This window comes from Sylvia atricapilla, chromosome 5, assembly GCF_009819655.1.
Source record: "Sylvia atricapilla isolate bSylAtr1 chromosome 5, bSylAtr1.pri, whole genome shotgun sequence".
NCBI lineage: Eukaryota > Metazoa > Chordata > Aves > Passeriformes > Sylviidae > Sylvia > Sylvia atricapilla.
This window is the reverse complement of record NC_089144.1, coordinates 41267097-41293102: the sequence shown is the minus strand read 5'-3', so window position 1 is coordinate 41293102 and position 26006 is coordinate 41267097. Positions and strand designations below refer to the sequence as shown.

General features: G+C 36.8%; 1 protein-coding gene and 1 long non-coding RNA gene across 4 annotated transcripts in view; both read right to left on the bottom strand.

Moving 5' to 3' along the window:
• Positions 1-26006, bottom strand: part of LOC136361384 (uncharacterized) — a 402734-nt gene that overhangs the window by 317160 nt on the left and 59568 nt on the right. The window lies entirely within an intron of this gene.
• Positions 11521-24635, bottom strand: NTS (neurotensin). Its single transcript, XM_066319240.1, has 4 exons — positions 24330-24635; positions 20222-20283; positions 13813-14037; positions 11521-12390 (listed from the first exon to the last, which is right to left on the bottom strand). The coding sequence occupies exons 1-4, from the start codon at positions 24388-24390 to the stop codon at positions 12244-12246; spliced, it is 495 nt and encodes a 164-aa protein (XP_066175337.1). The 5' UTR covers positions 24391-24635; the 3' UTR covers positions 11521-12243.

The window sequence follows — 26006 nt, the reverse complement described above, 5'->3', positions numbered from 1 at the left end:
CTCCAAGCAGAATATTTAGTTCTATAGTAAAACAAATATCAACATATCTGTTCAGTGCTTTTTTGCCCCTATATTTTTCTAGAAAGATTTTTTTTAATAGATGTGTATTTTATTTCCAATCTTGTTGTGCCCACAATATTTAGCAACATTTGTTAATGACAGCACAGAAAGGACATAGTGACCACAGAAAGACCACAGACACTATCAGGATCAATTTTGGTAACCCATGAATCTTCAATGCAGTGGAAAATGAAATTTAGCTCCCAAAGTGCATAGGCAATAAGACTAAAACTTTTCCTCTAAGATTTTAATCAAAAATTTGTGGGGAAAAAAGTCCCTAGTAGCACAAATAAGGTAATCATGCAAAAATTTTTTTTTTGAAAGAGAACAGAATTAAATTAAATACCTAAAATATACAGCAATAATATACACTTTATATGATAAATCTTTATTGATATTTAGAAACATATTTTGAAGCATTTTATATCACCATATGGAAAATTCTGTCTTGGCTTACAGATCAGATATATTAAGAAATTCTGAAATGTGTATTTGGTCCTTTAAAAGTAAATAATTGAAGCAAATGAATTAATAGAGAGATGTGAAAATTACATGGTTTAAAGATTTGGTGCTCTAAATCCTCAAGAGCCCACTGAAGACAATTAGTACTAGGAAACTAAAGCTTCTCATTTATCAAGACAGGTTAAGTGTAAAAATCTTTGTCTTTCTCTTTACTTCCACCAGATGGTGATATATTGCAAAAAAAAAAAACCACAATCAAACTCCTGAAGCCTATTTTTCCTTTCAAAGCCTACAAAGACAGGGAAAATCATCAGTTAAAAAGAACTCATTAAATTTCTATGAGACAATATAGATTTTACAGAAACTAAGTCCTAGTTTTTCTAAAGTTGTATCTGACCCATTCAGATTTTTGTACGTATGAGTAATATGAGTTTTCTTCTTGTCTCTTCTTTCTTGTTTAAAATGTCAGATAGTTTTATTTTCAATAGGTGAAGTAGCAGAGATAGATATTCACAGTTATTATATTTTAGTAAAACCTTCTAATGTTTTTGTATTCATTTCAGTGGTGATTCCTGACCACACTCTTTTTATCATCCAGTACACCTTTCTGGTGGATTAAGTACCCAGGTACTCCAAAGCAAATACTTAAACATTAGTAAGATATCATGATGCAACTCTTGAATGTTCCAAATACTTTGACATGAGGTCAAGGAAGGTTTGACTTTGGCTTAGAGATGGTGCTTGGTTTCAGCACGAGAAGATTCCCACTGATTCTGAAACCATTGCTTCAGCTAACAGATGGACGTGTATGTAAAGCCCATCAGCATTTCTACTACCTCCTAGAACTAACTCCAGAAACACTGGATTTTGAAGTCCTTACAGGGTATAAATGCTTTTGCATGGATATTGGTGACAGCAAGTGATGTGACCTGTGATGTTTTGAGATTTATTCTAGGTAGGTAGTACTCTTACACTTCAAGTATTGTGGTATTGTATCAGAATATGTATATGTAGACTTTAAACACTTACAAGCAAAAAAAAAAAAAAAAAGATTGCTAAAGATCTCCTCATTAAAAAAAATTATTTGCATCTGTGAATACAGGAATGTTTTCTTCTATTTAGAAACTGTTATTTCAGCATTTGAACTGAATGGAAGGTCTGTGTTACTGGTTTTAACAAAGCAAAAACTTAAAAGGCAAAATATAATGCTGTTGTCTATGCTTTATTTACTGTGTCTCTCCAGGCAGTGCCTTGATATTCATTCATGAGCAAAAGGGTTCAATTTGCTAATCCTTAAGTTCCAGAGGCTGAGCTTGGGGCCCCTGGGAATATGATGTTCAACACAAGTCCTGACACTCCACCCTAAGCTGTGTGGATCTGAAAAGCAGGCTTCAAGCCTGGAGCAGGAATGTTTTCTAATTATCCTCTATTCATGTTAAAGTCAAAGTCTCAGAAGCTAAATGTAATTAAAACAGTTATTCTACCCCTTGGTACCAAACATGAAGCAGCCCAAATTCCCAGCTCTGTCATCCATACTCTGCCAAATTATTCCTTGGTGTGTTCACTGCTGCCTCCTCATCTGTGTGTTCACCAATAATGCAGATCCTCATAAGACCCCAGATTATGAACAGCAGCTATTCATTTGGTCTCCTTACTTTGGATTACAAATTGTCTGCTACGCCATGGTATGGCTGAACACAGCATTCTCTACAAAACTTCTTGTATTGCCACTCCTCTCCTCAAGTCTACTGTAGAATCTACCCCACCCAAAAAGAAGATGAAGGGAAAATACAGGGTTGTTTTGGGGTTTTTTTTAAATCAAGTGTTCCTCACAGCTTGTATCATAGAAAATTTTTTATTACCTCATAGCTTTATTTAAACCTCAAAATGGACCTGAAACCCTGTCAAAGCAGGGAATTTAATCAAAAAAGTATGAAAAATTTTAATTGGGAATTTACAGTTTATGCACTACCTTGATTTGTAACTGGTCCATTTGAAATAGTTTGAGTAATGCAAAAAGTATGATTTTCTAAAAGGTAGCCTTAATTGACATAGTACAAATCAGACATGCAAATCTATTAATAACTATAGAAAAATTGATTCCCTACTTTACAACAGGTCAAGCAGTGTCTTGTAACAATAAGGTCTAAGACTGTGCTGCTTAATAAGTTGCTGTAAAAGAAGTAAAAGGGCACTACCTTGACAGTCTGCCTCTCTCACATTCTTTTCTTCTTACCTTCTTCATCTCTCCAGGCTATTCACCAGCTCACCACTCTCCTCTTTTATTTGTTAAAGATTTAAACAAAGAGTACTGTTTATCTGATAAACAGTATATTACAAAAATTTCACTCCCCAGTTCCAGAATAAATCAAATCCTGAAGTTTCTATTGATAGGGTATAAAATTTGATAAAAAAATCATAAGAAATCACAAATCTTATTGGAAGGAAAAGCATGATTGCCAGTCCAAATGTTATGTAAGAGAAAAAAATTATTTCTCTCTGTCCCTGTTTTCTTCATTTAGCTTTGATAGTGACCATTTACTCCATTTTTTGTTTGAGTTTCTTATGCTATTTTACCCAATCATCATTTTCAGCTTGCAGAAGGCTTCCTTCCTATCACTATTGCAACATGTGCTGCCTTAGAAGACTTAAGCTTCTCCATCACCAAATCAGTCCCTCTTCTGTCACATTAAATTGTGTGCTCAGTTCAGAACGAGTATAACTGTATAGGATACAGAATTGATTTTCTGAATGTTGGAAGGTTACCATCAGGCATACAGTTGTGCAGCTCACACCCAAACTAGATGAGATGAGCTATGGATCATTGTTTTGGCCAGATCTGATAACACAAACAAGAATTATGAAATTGTAACTTTTTAGGTTTTTTTTTTCGTTTGTTTGTTTGTTTTTGATTTTTTTTTTGTTTGTTTGTTTGTTTTAACACAAAACAAGCATAAAAATTCATTTTTCTGGCCAGGAAAATCAAGTAACATCCCTGCAAAGCTCTTCTTGTGATGAGATACATCTTTAGAGAGATAAGGCAAGAAAACATTATATGCAGTGTTTTCATATACAAATGTGTGCTTGTGTGTATTGAATGAATGTATATCATAGAATGGTTTGTGCTGGAAGAGCCCTTAAAGATCATCTAGTTGCAAGTGTCCCTGTCATGGACAGGGACATGTTCCACTAGACCTCAATGCTCAGAGCCCCATGCAACCTGGCCTTGAACACTTGCAAGGATGGGGCACACACAGCTTCTCTGGGAAATCTATTCCAGTGTCTCTCCATCCTCACAGTAAGGAATTTATTCCTGTGTGTATGTGTACCTATATATAAGCAAAAGAAATACTGTCTATTTATTTGACTTTTCCCCTGTTTCCTCAAACTGTTTCAACTGATGGTGCAAAGCTATACAATTTAAATAACATTTTGTTTAATATATTATCAATATCAAGGACTATCTATAATGGTGAATTTGAGTAATCCTTTCTTATTCACACCTGTTGCCAAAGGGGCAGATGCCGTCCTAGCAGAAAAGCACTGAAGTATTTAAGTGAACAGAAATCAGATTTTTAAGCACCGTGCTACAGATATTTTAACACTCTCTCTATCTAAATAAAGACTTATCACAGTAAATGTCAGTTCCTTGCACATCAAGATATGCCTTGGAAAGTGTTGCAAATAGTACATTATGTTTCTTCACACACTACTGAAAGCTGCTAATAAGGCATCAAAAATCTTTTAGTACAGCATTAGTTTTTATGCCTTCTGCCTTGCTGAATGTTCAGAAGAGATCTTATTTATAATCTACATCCATCCATTTCACGGAAATCTGGATTTCAGGTCCAGGTCAGTGTACCATGCATTGAAGTAGTGTCTGATTTGCCACAACTGTGCTAGATACCTGAAGAAAATTTAATTTTTTCAAAGACCAGTTCCAGACAAGCTTCTTTCTGAGAATATAAATTTCTGGAGTTTTTCTCTGAACTTTTATCCGAGATAACAATCTGAAAAAAGCTATCAACAAATGTAGGTTTTTTGTTACCTGTCAAGACTGAAATGAGCTCCTGCTTTGTGATAAGGGCTTCACTTTGGATCTAAGTTTTCCTCTGTTCTTTTTTTCATCTCCTCTAAAAAGGTGGTCCTCTTCTATGTACACTGGGATGTCTTTTAATTCTGAGACCAGTGTGAAAAAATAGTATTAACTTGCTTGAGACATGGATTCAAGCAAAGTGTCTCAAACTTGAGCAGATTGGTGTCGACTATCCCAAGCTATGAGCAGAAATATGTATTTCTGTCTTGCACTCACAGTCCAGGCTTACCAAATAATTCAACTCACTCTGATTTGTGTATTTCTTGACCCTTGCCATGCACTCCCTTCTCTTCCTGATCAGCTTTCTTTAGTTGTTCCAGTTTCTGCTTAAAAAATTTTCAATTTGAAACATCTCTGTTCAAATCTGTTCTTCTTGAGTCAAGGAAAGTGCTAGGAATGCCAGCCAGATGATTACCCTTCCCATGCACTGGTGGGAACTCACCTATTTTTTTCAGAATATCCTGTATCTTCCAGTTTATACTAACCTATCTACACTTTAGTTCTTAATCAGCACTAAAAAATCATGACTTAACTCTCTATTATATTCCCTTTCCTCTTTTCACCTGACTTGCCCCTCCCTTTTTTCCTCCCTCCAAATACCTACAGCCCATGCCTCAGCCAGATCTGACACCTTGGCTGGAAACAGACAGAAGGGATACCCAGTTAACATCTTTGCACATTTTTTCCTGAAGTCCCTTACCTATCCACATTTTGCTCCGCATTTGTCTGTTCCCTTACCGTGCCTTTCAGTTCAACACTGGAACACAGGAATCTAAAACCACAGAAGTAAAGTGGAGGGGCACTTTTTAATGTTCACAATTCCCTCATTCTCTAAAGGTCAGGTCTTGTAATACTAACTCTTAAATTCACTATAAAAAAATCTGAAAAATCTACCTTCAATAAATGGACTTTTGAGAAGAACAGAAGATTTTGCCAAGGATTTCACCTTCAAAACAGCTGCAGTTTTGGCACTTCAGTGCCTTTGCATATTAAAGAAAATAATTTAGAAATTCGTGTTATTGTTGTCTATTTCTGGAGCAATCAGATGCAGAATACTATAATACCATGGTACTACAGTATTCTGCAGTTACATGTTCCTCTAAGTTATACATTATATGCTGCTAAATTCAGAATAATTTGAATAAACCCTTCATTTGTGCATATATACACATATACCTTTGCTCTGTGTGGTGTTAATTTTTTGATCCCTTCTTTTAAACAGAACAAAAGACAAGTTGTCTTTTCCAAACAGATCTTTATTTAAAAGACCATTAAATAAACAAAACAGAACAACTTCTGCAGTATATGACTATACAACTACCTTAAGGATTTGGTAGTACACAAAAATAATCAAGAGATTTCATTCATGAAAAACTATTGAATAAACTATTTCTAAGATCTTGTCTATATCTGTTAAAAAGTAGGAGTTTGTGGGGTTTTTTTGGTTTGTTGTTTTTTTGGGGTTTTTTTGGTTTTTTTTTTTTTTTTAGGACAAGAAGGATTGTGTTTTGAGCATAGAGCTTATTCATTCAAAATTTTGGGGTTTTTTATCCTAATAAAAGGCTTTTAAATTTAGATTATAGGAACAGTTGTTTTCAAACACATACATAGCTATGAAAAAGAAATTGGAGGAACTATGCCATTCATTCCAGATGAAAAGATTCCCTACTCATATTCCTCAGTAAAAACGTTAAAAAAATAATGCTCAGTATAGCACATACTAGTTCTTTCTTCCTTCTCTTCTCTTCTCTTCTCTTCTCTTCTCTTCTCTTCTCTTCTCTTCTCTTCTCTTCTCTTCTCTTCTCTTCTCTTCTCTTCTCTTCTCTTCTCTTCTCTTCTCTTCTCTTCTCTTCTCTTCTCTTCTCTTCTCTTCTCTCCTCTCCTCTCCTCTCCTCTCCTCTCCTCTCCTCTCTCTCCTCTCCTCTCCTCTCCTCTCCTCTCCTCTCCTCTCCTCTCCTCTCCTCTCCTCTCCTCTCCTCTCTCTCCTTCTCTTCTCTTCTCTTCTCTTCTCTTCTCTTCTCTTCTCTTCTCTTCTCTTCTCTTCTCTCTCTCTTCTCTTCTCTTCTCTTCTCTTCTCTTCTCTTCTCTTCTCTTCTCTTCTCTTCTCGTCTCTTCTCTTCTCTTCTCTTCTCTTCTTTCTTTCCTTTTTTTTCTTTTCTTTTATCTTTTCTTTTCTCTTTTCTCTTTTCTCTTTTTTCTCTTTTCTCTTTTTTCTTTTCTCTTTCCTTTTCTTTCTTTCTTTCTTCCTTTCTCTTCCTTTTTTTCTTTTTTTCCTTCTTTTCTTTTTTCTTTTTTTTGCTTTCTTTCTTTTCTTTCTTCTTTCTTACATTTTTTTAGACCTTGAGTTAAATGCCTACAGGAGATAAAATAGTCTTAAATTCTAGAATACTGGATTACAAAAATCTGTTATACAACTTGGATTTTTTAATCATTATTCCAAAAAAGCTGCATTAATGATGTCAAGATTGTAATTTGGGATGTTTCCAGTCTGTTAGATTCACTGGTGTACAAATCCACTCTCATAATGTTAACACTTTATTAATCAGCTGGGACACTGCACTTGGACAGAGATCTTCATGTTGCTGCCAGTCATTTAAAAAAGTAATAATGTGTAGATCACCTGAGTAGCCCTTTATGTATCCATAAGAGAAATGTATCCTGCAGAAGCTTCCTTCAACTGATTTGCAAGAGCAAAACAGAAAATGGTTCCAGACTAACAGTGCACTGTAACTTCTGTGTCAAAACAGACTGGTACTTGATCCATTTGGAGCTTGAACAGAAAAATGCTAATCCTTGGTAATTTAAATTGTCCCTTGGTAATTCAAATTTTCCTTCTGTACAATGGAATGTGACACAATTCCTGGGACATCAGATGTACACTCTCATCCGTTTGTAAAAAGCAAGTCTTCACTTGGCAACCAGGAGTTCCTGAAGGCTTTGTTTCTTAATAGCTGACATCCTCCAAAAATTACTGGGTGGCTCCCATGTCATTTTCCCCTATTGCTACTTCAGAGGGACCATTCAGTCAGACAAAGCTAGCCTGCTAATAAGGTCACAAAGTTCTTTCTATTCCACTGTGTGATTGATTGGTCTGGACCCATCCAAGTATCCTGGGTTTGGATGATTTTGAAATCTGGGTGTGGGCATTGTGCTTTTGTGTGTGTTGTAATATGACACCCACTGGATTCAAGAGGCTGGATGAGAATGCCAAGTTTTGGTAGAAATTAAAAACCAAATATGTTTAAGTTCTTCTCGTTGACATAGCTTGGATATGTGATTCTAATGTTCCCAAGCAGTCCGGTAATGGAAAGAAACAAAAATCACTTGACATTTTTTTTTTTTTACTTTATTTATGTGTCAGGGTTATTTACTTATCTATTCATCTATCTTTCTATCTTTCTATCAATTTTGCAGCCTCACTTGTGTATACTGAATGCTTGCATTTGGCAGCAATGAAAATCTCAGTCTCCAGGTTCCTTGCAGAGGTCAACCCCTCTCTTCCACTTTCTTTTGCTTCCTGGAGAGTGAGATCTGGGTGCTGGCTCTTTTGATATATCACAGAAGTCCCCACACTTTATTTTGCAGATTATCTGAAACGCTTGTTTTCTCACTGCTTTCAGTCTGTCCAGGATTTTAGATGTGGAGAACATCAATGATCACTCTGGAACCTTGGGGAATTTAAGAAAAACCTGCTCCTCTTTCTAGCCCCAACATGAAATTATTGTAATGGTAGCTTGTATCTTTAATTTGATACCCCACAACGCAAACTGGTAACTAACCTTGGGGGAAAATAATAAAGAGATCAAGAACAATTTTGTCTACATTTTGTGTTGACTAGAAGTCGGGTATGAGACATAGCCAATATCATACATTTCAAAATTAAATGTCTCTAGTTCTGAAAACTCAGCATTTCATCCGCTTTGTTTAGAGTACATCCTTACACATTCTTACTTAAAAAATAAAACAAAATTTTGACTTATAATAGAAAATACAGAAATCAGCAAAATTTATAATATACCATAAACAAGACTTAAGAACTAAAGACTTATTTTATCACCACTGCCTCTAAACTTAGTAACAGCAACTATTATATTATGTTCTTTTAAAGAAAAAGTAACAAATATATGCTGCAGATATGATAAGTTCTCTGTGGTTTACTTTTCCTGTATCGGGTATTTGCAATATTATGGATGATAATGTAAAAATATATAAAATCAAAGTAAATCTGAATTCCATTTAATTCTTCATTAGCAAGTACTGATAGGTTTCGGCAATAACTGTATGACTTTATCCAACATTTTAGAGTCTAAGAAATAGTTGAATATGAAGTTTCTGAACAATTGATATAATTATTCATCTATGAACTTAATTAAAAATTCAGTAATGGAACTTATAAAAAAATGTGCTCCTCTGAAGACATAGAGACATCATCTCTCAGTAATTGCTTTTATGAAACAAAATTGCCCATATCAAAAGGCATTCTTTAAGAAAAGGTAGCAGTCTTTTAATTAATGGTCTTCAAAATAACATTTTTAAACATGAGGGAATGGAATGAAAGGGAAGAGGAAAAGGGGAAGGGGGAAGGGGGAAGGGGGAAGGGGGAAGGGGGAAGGGGGAAGGGGGAAGGGGGAAGGGAAGGAAGGGAAGGGAGGGAAGGGAAGGGAAGGGAAGGGAAGGGAAGGGAAGGGAAGGGAAGGGAAGGGAAGGGAAGGGAAGGGAAGGGAAGGGAAGGGAAGGGAAGGGAAGGGAAGGGAAGGGAAGGGAAGGGAAGGGAAGGGAAGGGAAGGAAGGGAAAGGAAGGGAAGGGAAGGGAAGGGAAGGGAAGGGAAGGGAAGGGAAGGGAAGGGAAGGGAAGGGAAGGGAAGGGAAGGGAAGGGAAGGGAAGGGAAGGGAAGGGAAGGGAAGGGAAGGGAAGGGAAGGGAAGGGAAGGGAAGGGAAGGGAAGGAAGGGAAGGAAGGGAAGGGAAGGGAAGGGAAGGGAAGGGAAGGGGAAAAGAAAAAGAACTGTCTTAACTTTCTAAATTAGTAAGTCTTTAAATATTGTGATAGTCTCCTCTAACTTGAACTTCATCCATCACTCATTGCTGCTGGAAATGTAGCAGCACAGATATTGCAGGCAATACAGTTATGGATGAAGCTGGTACCCTGAGGATCTCACTGAAAGAATGTGCAAATAGGGACAAATATGCATAAACTTATTATTTTTTTGCCATCATCCAAAAATGCAGGCTAAAGAAAGTCTTCAGTCCAACACCAGTGAGGCCATCAGGAGGTAGCAACAGCTAGAAGAGAGATTTCAAGCAAGGAAGTCTCCCAGATTTCAAAATTTCCTTTAACAGCTCTGAGCACCTGGCTTAATTCTATGGTTTTTGTTTTCTAGTATTTTAATACTGCTATGTTTGCTTTTCATTAAGGACCAATAAACCGAAAAGCCAGCACTGGCTTTTTTAGCTTAACTGACCATATTGCAATTACAGTTTGTGTTTCCTCATCTAGTTCAGACTATCACATTGAATGACATTCCTCTGACACCTCCAATAGAGGCTAGGGACAATTGACAACTGTACTTTCTGCCATACTTTCAGCTCTGTCTCCACCAGTGACACACAGTAGCTGGCTGTGTGTGAATTCACAGTCTGCTGAAAGGAAATGGGTTATTTAATGCCATTTCCAGCCCTCTGACTAATCTGTTAGCTCTGCACTGCAAAGAACAAGTACATGGTCACAAGGTAGCATGGAACACTAGATGAGGATGGAACAGCTATTACCATCATTTGAGGTCATATGCCATTACCGTGATTGTCTAACTTACCTTCAAAATGAGACAGGAAAGAGTGTTTGTTTCTGAAAAATTTACATTATCAGATGACAACCATATCACCTTACCCTACTTTTTTTTTTTTTTCTTTTATACTCTTAAAATTAACATGAGAGAAAAATATAATGACAACTTATTTCTTTTTGTCTTATTCTTCTGTTTTTTCCTTGAAAAAGTAATCTGAAATTCCTTTTTTTTTTCCCCTCAGATACTACAAGCAGCAGATTTTGGAATAAACTGTTCTGCTCTGTTATTTCAGAACAAAACATATTTTAGAATGCAAATATCCATAATAGGACTGGGGATCTTACAATTTTGTTGGAAAGAAGATGTTTCTTAACCAGTTGAGAGCATGCTGGGTCTCCATTCTAGTTCGATGTGTTTCATAAAAAAAGTTAGGGGTGTGAGTTTACTTATTTAAGCAAAGCCCTTAAGCACATTAAGCATTTAAAACATTGAGACTGAACATACTTAATTGCTTTGCTGCATTTGAGTCATAATGATTATTGAAATAATTAGTGTATGCTGTTATTTCTTGTCAGTGCATGCATTTAAGGGTTATTGAATGAATAAACCGATTAATAATATTTGCAGTGAGAGAAGGAAATATAATTATCTTTAATATAATGAAAATACATTTTACTTTAAAAACTCCATCCCTCCCCATGCAACAAAGTCTAACAAACTTGTGAGAGGATTTGAATATTCTCCAAGTGTTTGAGTTTTCTGTTGGGTTCTTGGTTGTTTGGGGGCATTTGTGTGTGTTGAAGGTGGGAGGCTGTTTCTTTGTTTGGTTTGGTTCTTTGTTTTGGATGGATTTTGGATGGCTGTTGTGGCCCCCAGTCCTTTCAGGTTATTTTCCTCCTAACTGGAACCCAGAATCATTGACATCCCAAATCACATGCACAGAACTGGAAAACTGTGTAACTGTCAGGCAGCAGTTGATTCCTCATTTCTTAAAAACAATTTTTCCAATTGTAACCCTCCCTCTCTGTTAGCTTCCAAGACTGTTTTCAATGCTGAAACTTCCTGTTTTCTACAAATTTGTATAGGGAGGGAAAGGAAATGCCTTTTAATGGAATAGTAATTTTAAGATGTTTTAATTTCAATTCATCTTTCAAACATCAAGTTTCTTCTGTAACCAAATTACTATTTTGACTTTTAACAGTGACAGCACTGGGACATGAATCAGCTTTTTGTTTTTTGTTTTTTTTTTTTTTCCTGGGCATTCATAGATTAGGAGTCAAAAATCCAAAATTCTCTTACAAGCAAGCTATTCTAGATATTAATTTTGAAATTGCCACTAATCTATTGATAGCATTCCTTTTCTTCCTTAGATCTATTCCCTAATAAATTAATCTGGTCAGAACATAAAATACTGTGGCAGTTCTTACTGCTATATTGTTGAAAGAATTTGGAAAACATTTACATATTTGAGTTGTTGCATTAAGCAGTTGTAAGATTCTCAGCAGGATTTATGGACAATATCAATTTACTTGGTGTATTCTGGTGTGCTTTATAAAATTGGAAAAAACCTACAAGATTGTTTGAAAGCATGTTGAAATCTCAGTTTTGTACAATGCATCATGCTTAAAAACTAGTTTTATTTGCAAATGTATTAGTCCAATTAATCTCAAGTAGGAAAAATTCACAATCAAGAAACAGCAATTGCAAAAAAGACACAGCTATGTTATCAACTTGATTTTCCAGAGTATATTTTCACACAAGTATGATTTTAGATTTAGATAAGATAACCATAATGCACAGTTACCTATAAACTAAATATACATTGTTTTCTTCTGCTGCATCAGTAATATGAACTTCTCTTGAGTATGTATGGTCTTCTAGCTTTGTTCACATGTAGCTGCCGTTTCAGAATATAGGGATTTTTTCTCTTCATGATCTCCTTTTCTTGGCTTGAGTTCTCTAGATCAAAAGCATCTTGCTGAAGTAACTGTAGAACACAAGAAGAGACACACTGTTATCTACTTTTTCTGGCAATGAAGATTATAAACTCCTCAAAATTTTAATAAAATATTATTTTAACATCTAGCACCAAGAAAACTCGTTACTGTATTAGCTGCAGCATTAATAATAATAATAAAAAAAAAAAAAAGGACAAAACTAAAATCAGGCTAAATATGAGCTGAGCCCTACAGAAGTGATATTTAAATTCCGCTTTAACAAATTAGATAATTGGTTTTGACTAGACAGGAAAGCTGGCATATTTTCCTTAGATTAAAACTTATATTGACTGAAGGTTTTCTAATGACTATCACTCTGTTATCACACATTTAGGTAAAACACCTACATGCACTGCTTTCTGGTTTCATCTTTTGAGAAATATTTCAGTCTGCAACTTTCTGGAAAGCAGGGAACTGTGATTAATACATATGGGTTATTGCATATTTGGTTCCAGGGTAGCTCATTTCCAGACAAGGAGTCTTCAGAAAACACTGGTTCCCAAAGAGGTTGCGCTCCTTTGCATGGACCACCCCAGCTAATATGAGGATTGGGAGTATACAGAGTTACGACTCAGCAGATCAAACCAAAACAAACAAAAACTCAAACAAACAAACAAAAACCAACCAAACAAAAAAGACCTGAATTCAGCTAGACTGTACATGAACCTGAGACAGATGAAGAGATTTGCTTTACTTAAAAGTGGGTAATGACACTGAGTTATCTCTTTTCACTACACAAAGCAGCTTTTACTGTAATATCTAACAACACAAGTGGATTGTGCCTAGCGTGCTCCACTGTAATCACTGTACTAAAGTAAATATCACAAATGGACTATAAACAATCACTATTTAAGAGCAGCAATCTTCATACAATCACAATGTCAACTTCCAGGGCCCTCTTTAGGTGTAGGGAAACAAAAAGCAGGAGTTACCTTGCCATCAGTTTCCTAGCAATGATAAGAAAACCAGAGTACCTAGTAAAATGGTATGTGTACATGGGCACGTATCCCTGCATCTCGAACCTCATTTACCTTAGGGTCTTAAAACACAAACACTGGCTACATTTATTTATGCTTCAATATCTATAGTAACTTCATGTCTGTTAAGCAGATATTAATTATATTTTCTGGCATAGTGATGACTTTCATATGTTTGGTTACCTAGAATGGCTACAAAGAGTGGAGAAAGTATGCAGTTAAGAAAAGTTCGCATTTATCCATGGGTCACTGTAAAAAACATACACTCAGGTCATTAGAAACTGCACTAATTCACTAGTCTTACTGAGAGAGGCCTATTAGAGGTATTAGAGAATATAAAAAGGGGAAGGAAAGCTCAGACAACGTGACAGAGGTCACATGGATATGGATTTTTGCAACATCACTACAACATGCATTTGTGGCAGCTTGTGTTACCTCCCAGTGCTGAAAGGCTCTGCTGTGGCAAACTTTTTGGAGTTGATACACTGTCAGCATTGCTTCCAAGCTGAAGCCATCCACAGAAGCAGGGAACTGTCTTCCTGGAACCAGATCCTCCTCATCTACCTCTACTGTTTCCCCCATTTGATTGTTTATCTTGTTGACAAGATTGCAGACATTTAGCAGGGTCATTTTCCAGTAAGGAAGTTTTGCTCTGTTAATCTGAAAAGAAAAACACCCACAATTTAAGGTATTTCAGGTTTTTTGTAATTGTGTGCTACAGTCAAATGTTTTGTTAGAAACAAGTTTCTGTTTCTGAAGTACTTTTCATCTGGTCAACTTTTAAACAATAATTAGTGTTGAACTTAGGACAACTCATTTATTACGCATGCCAAGTCTGCTTCCTTGCAGCCTTACCCCCCAGGTAGATATAAATGATGAAAAAAATAAACTGCTACCAAACCAGAATGGCAGCATTTCATAGTCACTCTGCACAGGTGCAAACAAAAACACAGATGGAAATTAATATAATATAAATTCACAGGTATAAATAAGGATAATGAATCAAACCCACTGGATAAATTCCCAGCTCAGGAATCCAAGCTGGATGCCTGTGGTTAACTAGACACTCCTCTCTAGTTCAGAAAAAATATCAGTCATCTCAAAATTCCCTGAGAAAAGGAATGGAGTCCCTGCTTCAGGATAAGCTGTCTGATGAGTCTGGGCCTGAAGTTACAGAATCTGTAAGCCGCAGTTTTGGATGCTGGAAAGTCAAGAGCGTAGGAGATGTTAGTTGAAGGTTTATGGGCTTAGGAAGATGGAGCAAAGATAAAACATGGCTGTGAAAACAAAGTATTCCTGATTTGGTAACTGGACTGACTGTATTTAGGTGGCCCAGAATGAACCTGTCCATAGATGTAACAGAAATATAGAAAAAAGGAAATTTCACCAAGGTTTGTCTCAAATTTTGCTTGTTCCAGTATCTTGCACTATGTATGAGCTTTTAAACCACTTTAAAGAAATGCTGATCAGCATAACTTTTACTTTTCTACTGTTACTGTTTTTTTCAAGCAGTTGCGGCAGTAGTCTTTTTCCATTTTGATTATCAATAGGAAAAATATATGTCTAAAACAGAATTCCTATCTCATTTACTGCTTTTCATGATTTTCCCATTTTCTTCATTTTCCCACTAATAATTCTTTCTTCTGCACTGTATTCTTTTTAGTGCTGAGAATAGAATTCAGTTTCCTTAAACCAGAAGTGGTGACATAGCAATCGCCAATCAAAAGCCAAATAACAAATTCCTATTTATTTCTGGCAAGAATTTCCTTTCTGTGCACATTAGGATTAGATTTTACCTATGAACTGAAATGTAGTTGCTTCTTTTCCTGCATATATGAAGTTAAATATAGGTATGACACTAACACAGACATTGCCTTTCACACATTTAACAGCACTAATTAAGAGTGTGGATGCAGTGCTTACTTGGCTGAACATAGGCAATCACATGACTTTTCTTTAGAGCACCTTCCTAACAAAGGGGCCCTATGTGCAAGATTTATGTATATTCATCACACTTGACTATTTTTTGAGGGAAAAGAAAAAAATTCAGAGAAATGAGGAAGAAACAAGAAAAGTTGGCATCACTCTTAGCATTAGTTACAAAAAGTTTTATTTTGGCCATGATCATTACTCCAACATACATAGGATACATGCCTGCCCTTTAAAATGAGAATGACCTAGCTTTTTAATAAAATTGTTGTACATTCTCAGATTCCTAACAACATTAAAAAAAAAAATATTTTGTTTTGAGGCTAAGAAAACAAATCTGAAATCTTATTTGTAATTGGTTTTGCACACTTTACTTTGAGCTCATCTGTTCTCGCATTGAAGTACCCCAGTTAGTCTCTCAAATTATTTAAAAATATGTGATAGTTTCAAAATAAAATTCATCTCTTTTCAGAATATCTGATTTTATTAATGGAAGTTAAACTAGGAAAAAGACCAAATGTCCAATGTAATTTTAAAATGTTCTTTGTTCTGTTGTAATATATTCTTGAAATATAGTCTTGAAATATCTAGAGTTTCACATGACAAATGAAGAGGCTTCTCCACTTCACTTTTCTCTCCTGGATATACAAAAGAAATGTGAGCTAGCACCGCAACAGCTAAATTGCAATAGAGCATAGAATCAAGAGGCAGTGCTGCATCAGAAAGTGAGATTTCTCAGTTAAGTAAGAACCAAAAATATTCCAGTGGATGGAAACAGAAGAGTAACAGATAGGGTAATTCTTCATACCTTCTTGAATAATTTATAGAATCTTTTTGATCTGAAGTTACTACTTTTTGTCAGTCTGATGCACATGCATGTACAAACAAACTTTCCTATTGGTACTAGTAAAATACTTAAATAACGGATTTCCTTAGGTGAAAATTGTCTTAGCTCCTATTTATGAAGTTAGGAGGAAACAAATTCACACTGCTGTCTGCAAGTTTCTAACAAATATTTCATTTGTTAAGGGAGTCTCATTCCTTTTAATGCCATGCATATATCACCTCAAAGTATTTTTACTTGGGTACACCTGCTTCTACTTACTGCTACCATTAACAATTCAGATGGAGTGAATTTTGGGTTATTTTAACTGAACGTGGGGTTTTCCAGGTCATGTCCAGTCACTGAACAGAGCAGTCAGATTATTTTTCTGCTCCACTATTAGAGGAAGCATTAAAATCAGACCACTTTGCTTTTTGAATTATGGAAAATATCTGAGGCAGTTATTCTAAAGGTATAGGTAGAAAAACAGTTTAAGATTATGATAATCCAAATGTTCAGGTTAATTTACAATATGTGATATATTATATATTATAGGTAATATATTTTATATTTTATACATTTTTATATATTTTCCACAAAGTCTAAGCAATATCAACTACAGTAGCTCAACCCATGTTTTGGAATACTCCTACACAATAAAACAAGGAACTTTTATCTGCCAAGATAGTGCTAATTTTTTTTTTTTTAAGAGCAACCTGAAAAATATCTGGAAATTATGTGAAGAAACAAAGGAGACTGCAGTATGAACTAGAATTTAAAAGGTATATGAATACTGAAGTGAATATGATGTATGTATTAGCACTACTGAATATGTTTGTAAAATAAGAATCAGAAATATAATTTCTCACACTTTGTGGGTCTTGCAAGAGGATTTAAGATAATCTAAGAAACTGAAATAAGCTTATTTCCTTCTTTGACAACAGGTTTGTCTTATGCAAGACAAAGGAGATTCTCAAGTTAAAATTTATATAGTATTTTATTTCCATTTCTGGTTACATGATACCCCTAATAGTTTGCTTAAGATACTTCTTTTGTTACAATCCATCCATACAGCCCGAATCCTCAGTTTTCATTAGGAAAAATGATATCTGCTTTTTACATTTGTGTCTTTATCTAGTAAAAGCAGATAAAAAATGAAGTCAAAATGAAGTAAAAATCCCAAGCTAGTGTATGGTCTCTATGGTTCCTTTCCATAAATGGTAGTTAAATTTTGTTCAGATTGTAACCATAGAAATAATATCTTTAATCAGATATAGCACTGAGTTGTGTTAAAGAAGAATTTCTTCCATGGTGCATATAATGCCTGTAAACAACAAATTTTTAGATGAAGACTGAGTCAAGAAGTCAGCAGCTCCTAGGTAGCTGTGTAGGTTCCTCCTACTTCTAGGCAGCTCCTCAGACAAGGAGGCTCAACTCTCTGGGCAAATAAGAGTCATAAATAGGCACCCTACAAGAATGAAAAGTCAGCAGGCCCATGACTTCAGAAAATTACTGTGAGGTGGGATCCCAAAGGTGGAGTATATTCTAGGGATGCTATATGCTCCAAGGAATACTTTCGGTTTACTTTTTTTTTCCCTCTTAATAACATAGTCTCAATCTTTTTTTTTACTTCAAAACATCATTCATGCAACTAGTGGTTTCAGGAAAGCATTTAGGAAGCTGGAAATAGAGTTATCTTTTTGACATGAATGAAGTTTACTATTTAAAACAGAAGAGGAGAAAACTGTCTACATATTTTTGACAAGTCAGGTTTTGTTGTTTTACCAGATCTTCCAAATGGCTTTTTGGATTTTATTTTTTAAAAAAAAGAGCATTTTAAGTACTTGTTTGATCCTTCTACCTTGGTTCAGATGTGACGGCAGGGAAAGGTGACAAACTGTATTAAGAGTTGAAGACAGGTTGCAATAAGCATGAACTACTTCTTTAAGGATGGAGAGTGTTTCAGCATATAGATGACTTTAAAAGAGCAACTTGAAAAGGGGCAGAAGGCACTGGACAGCAGTCTGTGAAGTTAAAGGCGTAAGGCAATTCTTCCTGTAGCACTGAATATACTAAATATTGCAAATGGTTCGCTTCAGTCCTGGCTGTAGTCTTGATACTATAGTCCACAAGTGCCTACCTATGTAGATTTTTGTTAGATTTTTGTTCTATCAAATACTAAACCCACAGGTGATAATCCATTATGCTGCACTTTTAGATCTCAGCTTTCATAAACGCTACTTTTTTTCCCCATCTTAATGCTGTTTAAATTGTTAGCATTTCCTTTGCTGATTACCATATCAGTGTCAAATCCAGTTTTAAGATCCAGTTAGAGCAATTTAGCAGTAATTGCCCTCAAACAGAACCAGATCTCAGGCATGACACAGAACAAGCGTTACAAACACCATCTTCATGTATGTCTATCACACCAGAGCCATAATTTGTTGTAATGAGGGTTAAAATCTAGCAGCGTACAACAGAAAAAAAATCAGTAATGAATGGGATAGTGATATTACTCTTGTAGAAGATCTGATACACAGGTTTTAGTGTTTCCACCATGTCTTCCTTTGATGTCAAGAGACAACTTATACTCAACTAATGAGCTTTAGATGGTGATTTAAGGCAGTATAATGCAGAATTAAAGCAATTTAATTAACATTAATCTACTGCTTCTGTCAAATTCAAGTGTCAGTTGACTGTGCTAAATACCCTAAGGAAGCTGAATAGCAAGCTACATGACATCAAAAAGCATAAGAGTGTTATGGCAAACATCATGACATTATTAACTGGTGCAATATATTAGCGCATTTGGAATTACCTGAGCTTGTGTTCTGTAGTGAGAGGGAAGAAAAGATGGAAGTAATGTTCAAAGATCCACTAAAGTCAGTAGCAGAAATACCAATAGCTAAAGGGTTTTATCCCAGGGCATGCTATGCATTGCCACGCAACAAAAAACCTATTTTTGTCAGCCTCCTACACTTAAATATGTCTCAGAAAAGGAGTAGTTACTATGTCTTTCTGTACCTTAGAAAAGTGAGTGGCCAACAGGTTTATTTGTAATCTAAGGTTAACTATCATGCCAGTCAAGAACACTGAGCTCTAAGAACTGCCAAATCAGATAAAGAAAATACATTGTCTGGCCTCATACTTCTTGTTTATCCAATAATCCTATGGAAAAATGTTAAATACAATATATGCAGAAGTCTTCCTGGCAGGTTTTGTCTTTAACCTTCAACTAGTCAATGGCCTACAAAAATTTCTTTTTTGGGGAAGAAATTCTTCATTTCTCATTTTATTTTCCATTACATTTAAGTACCACTTAAACATTTTTTGAATAATGAGTTAAAACATGCACCCTTAGACCCATAGCACTCGTTTCAGAGATTGTTCTTTATATGTCACTGAAGATATATCAGACATATATATTTCATAGATCATTTATGGAAGATAATTGTGATGAGAAATTGTCTGTTAGCTTGTCCAATACATATATGCAACACTTTCAGCTTCACCTTGTCAATATGAGGTTTTCACTGAATTTTTATATATTCATATTAAATAACAAAGATTATTCACAGTCTGGAAACCTGTCAAGGAAACGCCATTTACAAAGTTAATGTTTTCACAGTCACATCCCCATGTTCCTGTAGTGGTGCTATGATTAAAATCCTAAACCAAAACTGGCATAAGTATTAACTATATTTGTTTTATGATTGTCTTAATTTTATATGCATAAAGGAAGAGTTCTGCATAAAAATGGCACTTAGAGATTTGACTCAAGGTTAATTTAGCTTTCATCGGGCATAATCTTATTGGAAACACATTTCCTCACATAAATTTACATCTCTGTACATAACACAATTTTGACAGTTTAATGAAAGTACCAGTGTTACAACTGAGGAACACGTTTAGTGTGTCACATCAACACCTTTAAATTTCCTTTGAACTGGAAAAAGTCTTGCACCAAAGTAAAACCTAACACTGAACTTTTCTGTCTAGACCATAGATTACTACTTGGTGCAAAGACTTTTGGGTTTGTAATGAGAATTCATTTGCTCCCTCCCTGTCAGGTAAAGGAAGAAAAATAATTACCTTTGATGTGTACATATTGGTCAATAAATCTGCTTCTAATGCTTTCATTTCCTCTTCTGAATCTGGGAATAAACCAGAAACATATGTTTATTATTTGATCATATATCATGGACACTTCAATACAGAACTTAGATATTTAAAAGATTTTTTAAAAATAAACAACAAATACAAACACCAATGACCTAGAGGAACTGTCAGGAGTCTTCAGTTAACAGCAACATTATAATAAAATAAATACTGAATATATTTTTAAAGCATGTTCAAGGTTATTGAACTGAATGGAACTGTTCATTTATCTGTTTTCATAGCAGAAAGGCTCATTAAACTGCAATTCCTTCAGTATAAAAAAAGCCCTGCTGCCCTATTTTTCATTATTTTCATAATAAATATTTGTCACCTTTGCTTACTTTGGAAGAACAATTTGAATATTTACTTTCTAATAATATTTATTTTATTAGTTGTTAGGTAAATGGCAGTTATGATTACTTGATTAATAATCAAGATTATGGATTATTCTTAATTAAATTAAAGGTATTTTTACTGATATGAGGGAACTGAGCTTGACCAGTTTATGATATAAGTTCTTGACAATGTATATACATAAAGAAAGTATTCTGACTGGAAGTGTAGGGATTTAATCAACCTTTGCTGGCTCAGTAGACTTAAAGATCTATGATTTAGTAAATAAGGTAAAAAAATGCTATGGAAAGAGAAAACACACAGTCATATTTCTACACACAGCATCACAAGGTGAAGATGAGAATCACAATGAAGATCTGGAACCTTGGTAGCAGCAATCACAGCTTGAAGAGAAAAAATGTAAGGAATGAAGTTTTTAGGTGAAATAGAGTTCCACATAGCTTTTACCTTTCCTGGAATACTAACAATCCAAAAACAATGCACTAATATTTCAAACCATACTAAACCAAAACATATTCCATATTCATACAGGTCATACCTCATTTCTTTAAAATAATTAATGCTGTTGGCATGTAAGACCCTACCACTGAATCTGTGGATAGATTCTGCCTATGCCTTCATTTCAGGGATCATCGTTGTGTTGTGTCACTACCTTTCACAGAGCATGAGATTGTAAGGGATCACAAACATGTGCTAATGTGTCACAGGTTTCTGTCAGCATAGAAGCCACCCATTATTGCAATGCTCTGAAAAATCAGTCATGTTCAATCTTAATAAATTTCACCACTACTGTCACTTTTTTTCTTTTTTAGGAAATTCTTCTAAATATCAATGCTTACTTACTTGCTTCTGATTTCAAGTCTAATTTATTTCTAATTACAAATGTATCCATGGTTTGCAAATATTTACCCATTGTGTATTTACTGAAAGGAATCACCGCTCTTCCCAGCTTAGTGTTTTTGTGTGTCTTTACAAGATTAGCAAACAAGTGCAAGATCACTCTGTCTTTCGGGTCAGAACCCATTGCCCTGAAAATCCCATAAATGTTTCATTGAAAGGCTATGCCCAGGAATAGGCTATACCTATTCTCCTTCCTTGTATTCCTCAACTCATCAGAGCAGCTCTCTTCTGTCTCTGATGTGTTCTCAAGAGAAAACAGCATAGTACAGTTTGGTTCAGAAGCCTCAATACTTAACCACCTTAATGCTTACCACTAGCTACAGAGGGCAGCTGTCTTACAGCTGTCTTTTGGTTTTGTTTGTCTTTTGGTTTTGTCTTTTGTGGCTGAAAAACCCCAAGAAACAGTTTAGATAACAAGACAATGCCTTTTATTCCTCATATTTCCAGCAGCTGTGCTTTGATTAAAAAGGAGTTTCTAACAGGAATTGCTATTATTTCCTAATCTCCTGCACTTTGTGTGGATGCACTGCCTCTTATTCCTATTGTTTAGGTCATCAAAAACTTCTGTGTGTGTCATACATACCCCCTTCCTCTGCAGGGATGTTGCTGTTCACCTTTGCATTACCAACCCAATCCATTCATTCATTATTTTTAGCATTGAAGCTAATGCATTTAAGTGACTTGCTAATCTACATGCTAATGCTAATCTAATATAATGCTAATCTACAACCAGTCTTATTTAATGTTTAAAATTTTTGTATTAAATAGGACTAGTTGTAGACCAGTCAGCAGGTCACTAGTAACTGATCTCCACCCTAATGCCTTTCAGCCCTTTCAGGAGGACTGGCAGTCAGTTTAACCAGTTTTACCATCAGCCAAAATTCTACTGGCAGCACAAGATCACCTCAGCTGAAATTCTATCAATGATAGCATCTCCTGTGACCAGGTGAGCACACACACACACAACGACAGCATCATGATTTGTGGTGTCCTGGACCACACCAGCTGAGAACAATAAAAGGACTTGTGCCTGGTTAGCACCTGGTTTTTGTTTCTGTAAAGGATGCAAAATAGCTTCCACACATCAAGGCTGGAAGATAGCTGCAGGCATGAAAGATGGGATGGAAGGTATTAAGAAACATTTGGATTGAAAAGAGAAATTTAGAGGACATCATTTAGGAGTTAAGATTTCCTTGAGTGAAGAATAAAGCTCGGCTTGGAGGGAGAGAAGGAAACATGTTCAGGTAATTCAGGAGTGAAAACAGATGGATGAGGAGCAAAAGCATAAAAAGAACAGACTCTCAGAAAGCAGCGCATAAAAGCCTGGCTCCACATTTTTGTTAAAATCAGAGAGAAAGTCACACAGTTTGATGTATTCTTGATTCTACAGACAAGAAAATAATTTCTATTCATATATTCACATTTTACAGGAACAATTGCATCCTACAGGTACGTACTTTCGCCTGAGGACAAACATTTTCAAAAGAAAATTTAACAACCATTTTCTTTATGATATAACTGTCCGTATTAGTTTAAAATTATTTGGACCACTTCACACAAGCTTTTCTGTGGCGTTTCTTATTCAGGAATAATTTCAAAATTTCAAGCAAATAAACCATTGTGTTAGTTCCCCATGCAATTTGGCTTCTGAGGGGCTTTTTATGAATCTGTTTTAATTCCCACTTAATTATTTTTTTTTTAACTTTAGTGGTCTTTCATGCAGGCTCTATAAGCAGTTGAATTTGAAACTGCTTCACTAAAAATGCTAGTGAGGAATTTGCTTAAAAAGTTTAGAAATATACGGGGAAAAAATGTTAAAGCTTTGTCACTAAGGTCATGCTTTCTCTATAATATACAGAACAATTATATTTAAACTGTAATAAAATGTAGGTATTATGTGGTTTACATTTTTCTTCTGCAGGGGAATACAAACTGGAAACTTCCATCTAAAGTGAGAATTAGGAATTCTGAGTCCCTCTGAACACTAAAATTGAATAATGAAGTTGCCTTTAAATTTACCCGGTAATTAAAAAAATTCATTTTGAAGTTAGTTAATATTGGATTTTGCAGGCTATTCTGCTTCATGTATGTGTGCATACACCTGTTTAACTATCATCATACCTATTTAGTCATAAACTTTTAGACATAAATGGCAGATGCTTAAGATGTGTAATTTTTCAAAGAAGAAGGAAATGCATTTTAATATATTGTCCTCCTTTTGAGCTTTCTAAAGCAGTTGCTCTTGGAGAAGAAATTAATTTACATCAACCTTCTTACTGTATGATCTGCTTGTGCTTCAGCGGTTTGTTTTGGTCATAATGTCAGATTGGTTGGTAGCAACTTTTTCTCCCAATAATAAAATTGTATTTCTCTCTCTAAAAAGTGACTGAAGGGCATACATATTCATGTTGATTTGAATTACAGCAGCTATTCATATGAGTTGCAGAGATTACAATTTGTATCTTAATTTGGAAATACATGCTATTCAATGAACCACAGAACAACCAAGCAGATGGTCTGCACTGATTCGTATTTCCAATGACTAGTCTACACTAATTGCCATGGTATGGATGCTGCGAGGAGGAAGGGGTTATACCAAGGCAGAAAGTTAGAGTGATACAAAAGGAAAAAAAAAAAAAAAAGATGCTGGCCAGAGCCCGTTATCAGAGCCGGCTCCCGGGCGCCTAATGGGGCAGCCGGCGGAGCCCGAAGCGACTTCACTGCCTTCCTTTCGGTCCCTGTTGGGGCTCTGGGAGCGACTCGGGGCCGGGCGCTGCCGGGCACTTACCTGAGCAGAGGCTGCAGGAGGCCAGGGCCAGCAGCACCACGCACACAAGCTGGACTCTCATCCTTGCCGCGCCGCCTCTAGAAAGTAAAGTCCATAAATCCTAGGGAGAGACGGGGAGAGAGAGAGAGAGAGAGAGACAGAAAGACAGAGACACACAGACAGACAGAGCCCCGCCGCTCCTCGCCTTCCGCACGCGTGCTGACGGGCGGCTGCAGGCACCAGACGGGGGACCCAGACCCTTCCCCAACTATATAAGCCGCGGGGTGATGTCACGGCGGTACCGCCATCGCCTCCTGACGAAGCTCCCTCCCTCTTCCCCCTCCTCCCGCTGCCCCTCCGCGCCGCTCCGCGCCCGCTGACGCCACTCGCCGCCTGACGCACGCGGAGCCCCGCGGGGCGCGCAGCGAGCCCCCGCGCCCGCGGCCAAGCCCCGCACGGTTTGTCCCGAAAGGGAACTAGCTTGGGATTTTATTAGTATTATTATCATTATTATTAAAAAAAAAAAAAAAAAGTTTCCGCAAGTGCTCGGCCCCCGGCGCGGGGCCAGGGGTGGGGAGCGGCCCGCCGCCGGCCTCGTGCGGTTGACGCCCTTTGTCTTTCAGCTGTAGGACCTTTCTCTGCAGCAAAGGAAAGAGCCTCAGACCGGTGATGGCAGGGATGTTAAACCGGGGATGGGCAGGGAGTGCCTGACATGGGGCACGGCAGGGATATAACCCTGGCCATGACTCGGAGTGTTGCATCGGGCACGGGTAGCAGGAAAACGAGGGGAAGGAACAAAAAAAGGGAAGTCTGTATGTGTGAGAGATGGAGGAAGATAACGGGAAAAGCCACTTGATGGAGTGTTTCATAGATGCGCAAAAAACTGAGACCCGACCAGGCGAGACTCCCTATTACTTCTAAAGAGCGCTTGCCGCAGCCACCCGCTGCGGTTTCAAGAGAGCGAGCGTTCCTAGGAGACATTTCTCTCAGGATGCACTTTTCCCTGTTGATTTTTCCGCTAGGTATCCTTCCTCAAGGACTAGCACGGCACAGGCTAGTCCTTGAGGACCAAGGACTTGAGGACCAAGACCAATCTGCTCGGTGGCAGCGCCCAGGGCTCGGAAGGGAGCGGGGCACGGCGGGCCCCCGGGCGGAGGCAGGGCGGCGGCGGGACGGGCGCGCTGTGCCCCGGGCTCCGCACCGCATGCCCTGCCCTCCGTGGCTGCCCCGGAGCCCCTATCTGCTCCGGGCTCTCTGTCTGCCTCTCAGCTCTCCGCTCCTGAGCCGTAAAGCCCAGAAAAATGACACGAAGGTGAGGGCAGGGTAACCTCCAACGTGTGAGTATAAAAACGTAAAGCTGAAGACTGGCGTCAGCCTGCATCGCGCTCCTGCTTTTCTGTGAGGGTTGTTTTTTTTTTTTTTTTTTTTTCTTAGATACAGACGAATGCTCCATATGTTGAATACAGATACAATACAGAACATTTCTGTCTCTCTGAATACATTTAAGGACAGATACACGTGTCACACGTAGCAGGAACACACGCTGCGAGTAGATTCTTCTGTCATTGATGTTCCCTTCACCGCAGAATTGTTCCTTTAAAATACAAAGGCAGAGATGGGTGTTGTTTTCCTCCCATACCCTCTGTGACTGAATAGGTGTCGCAGAAAGACGCAGAATATTCGAAATGCTGCCACAAG

Coding starts and splice junctions, on each gene's coding strand:
- NTS (XM_066319240.1), bottom strand. CDS start 24,390: ATGAGAGTCCAGCTTGTGTGCGTGGTGCTGCTGGCCCTGGCCTCCTGC. Junction 20,284..24,329: donor CTCCTGCAGCCTCTGCTCAG/GTAAGTGCCCGG, acceptor GTTTATTCCCAG/ATTCAGAAGAGGAAATGAAA. Junction 14,038..20,221: donor CCAATATGTACACATCAAAG/GTAATTATTTTT, acceptor TTTTCTTTTCAG/ATTAACAGAGCAAAACTTCC.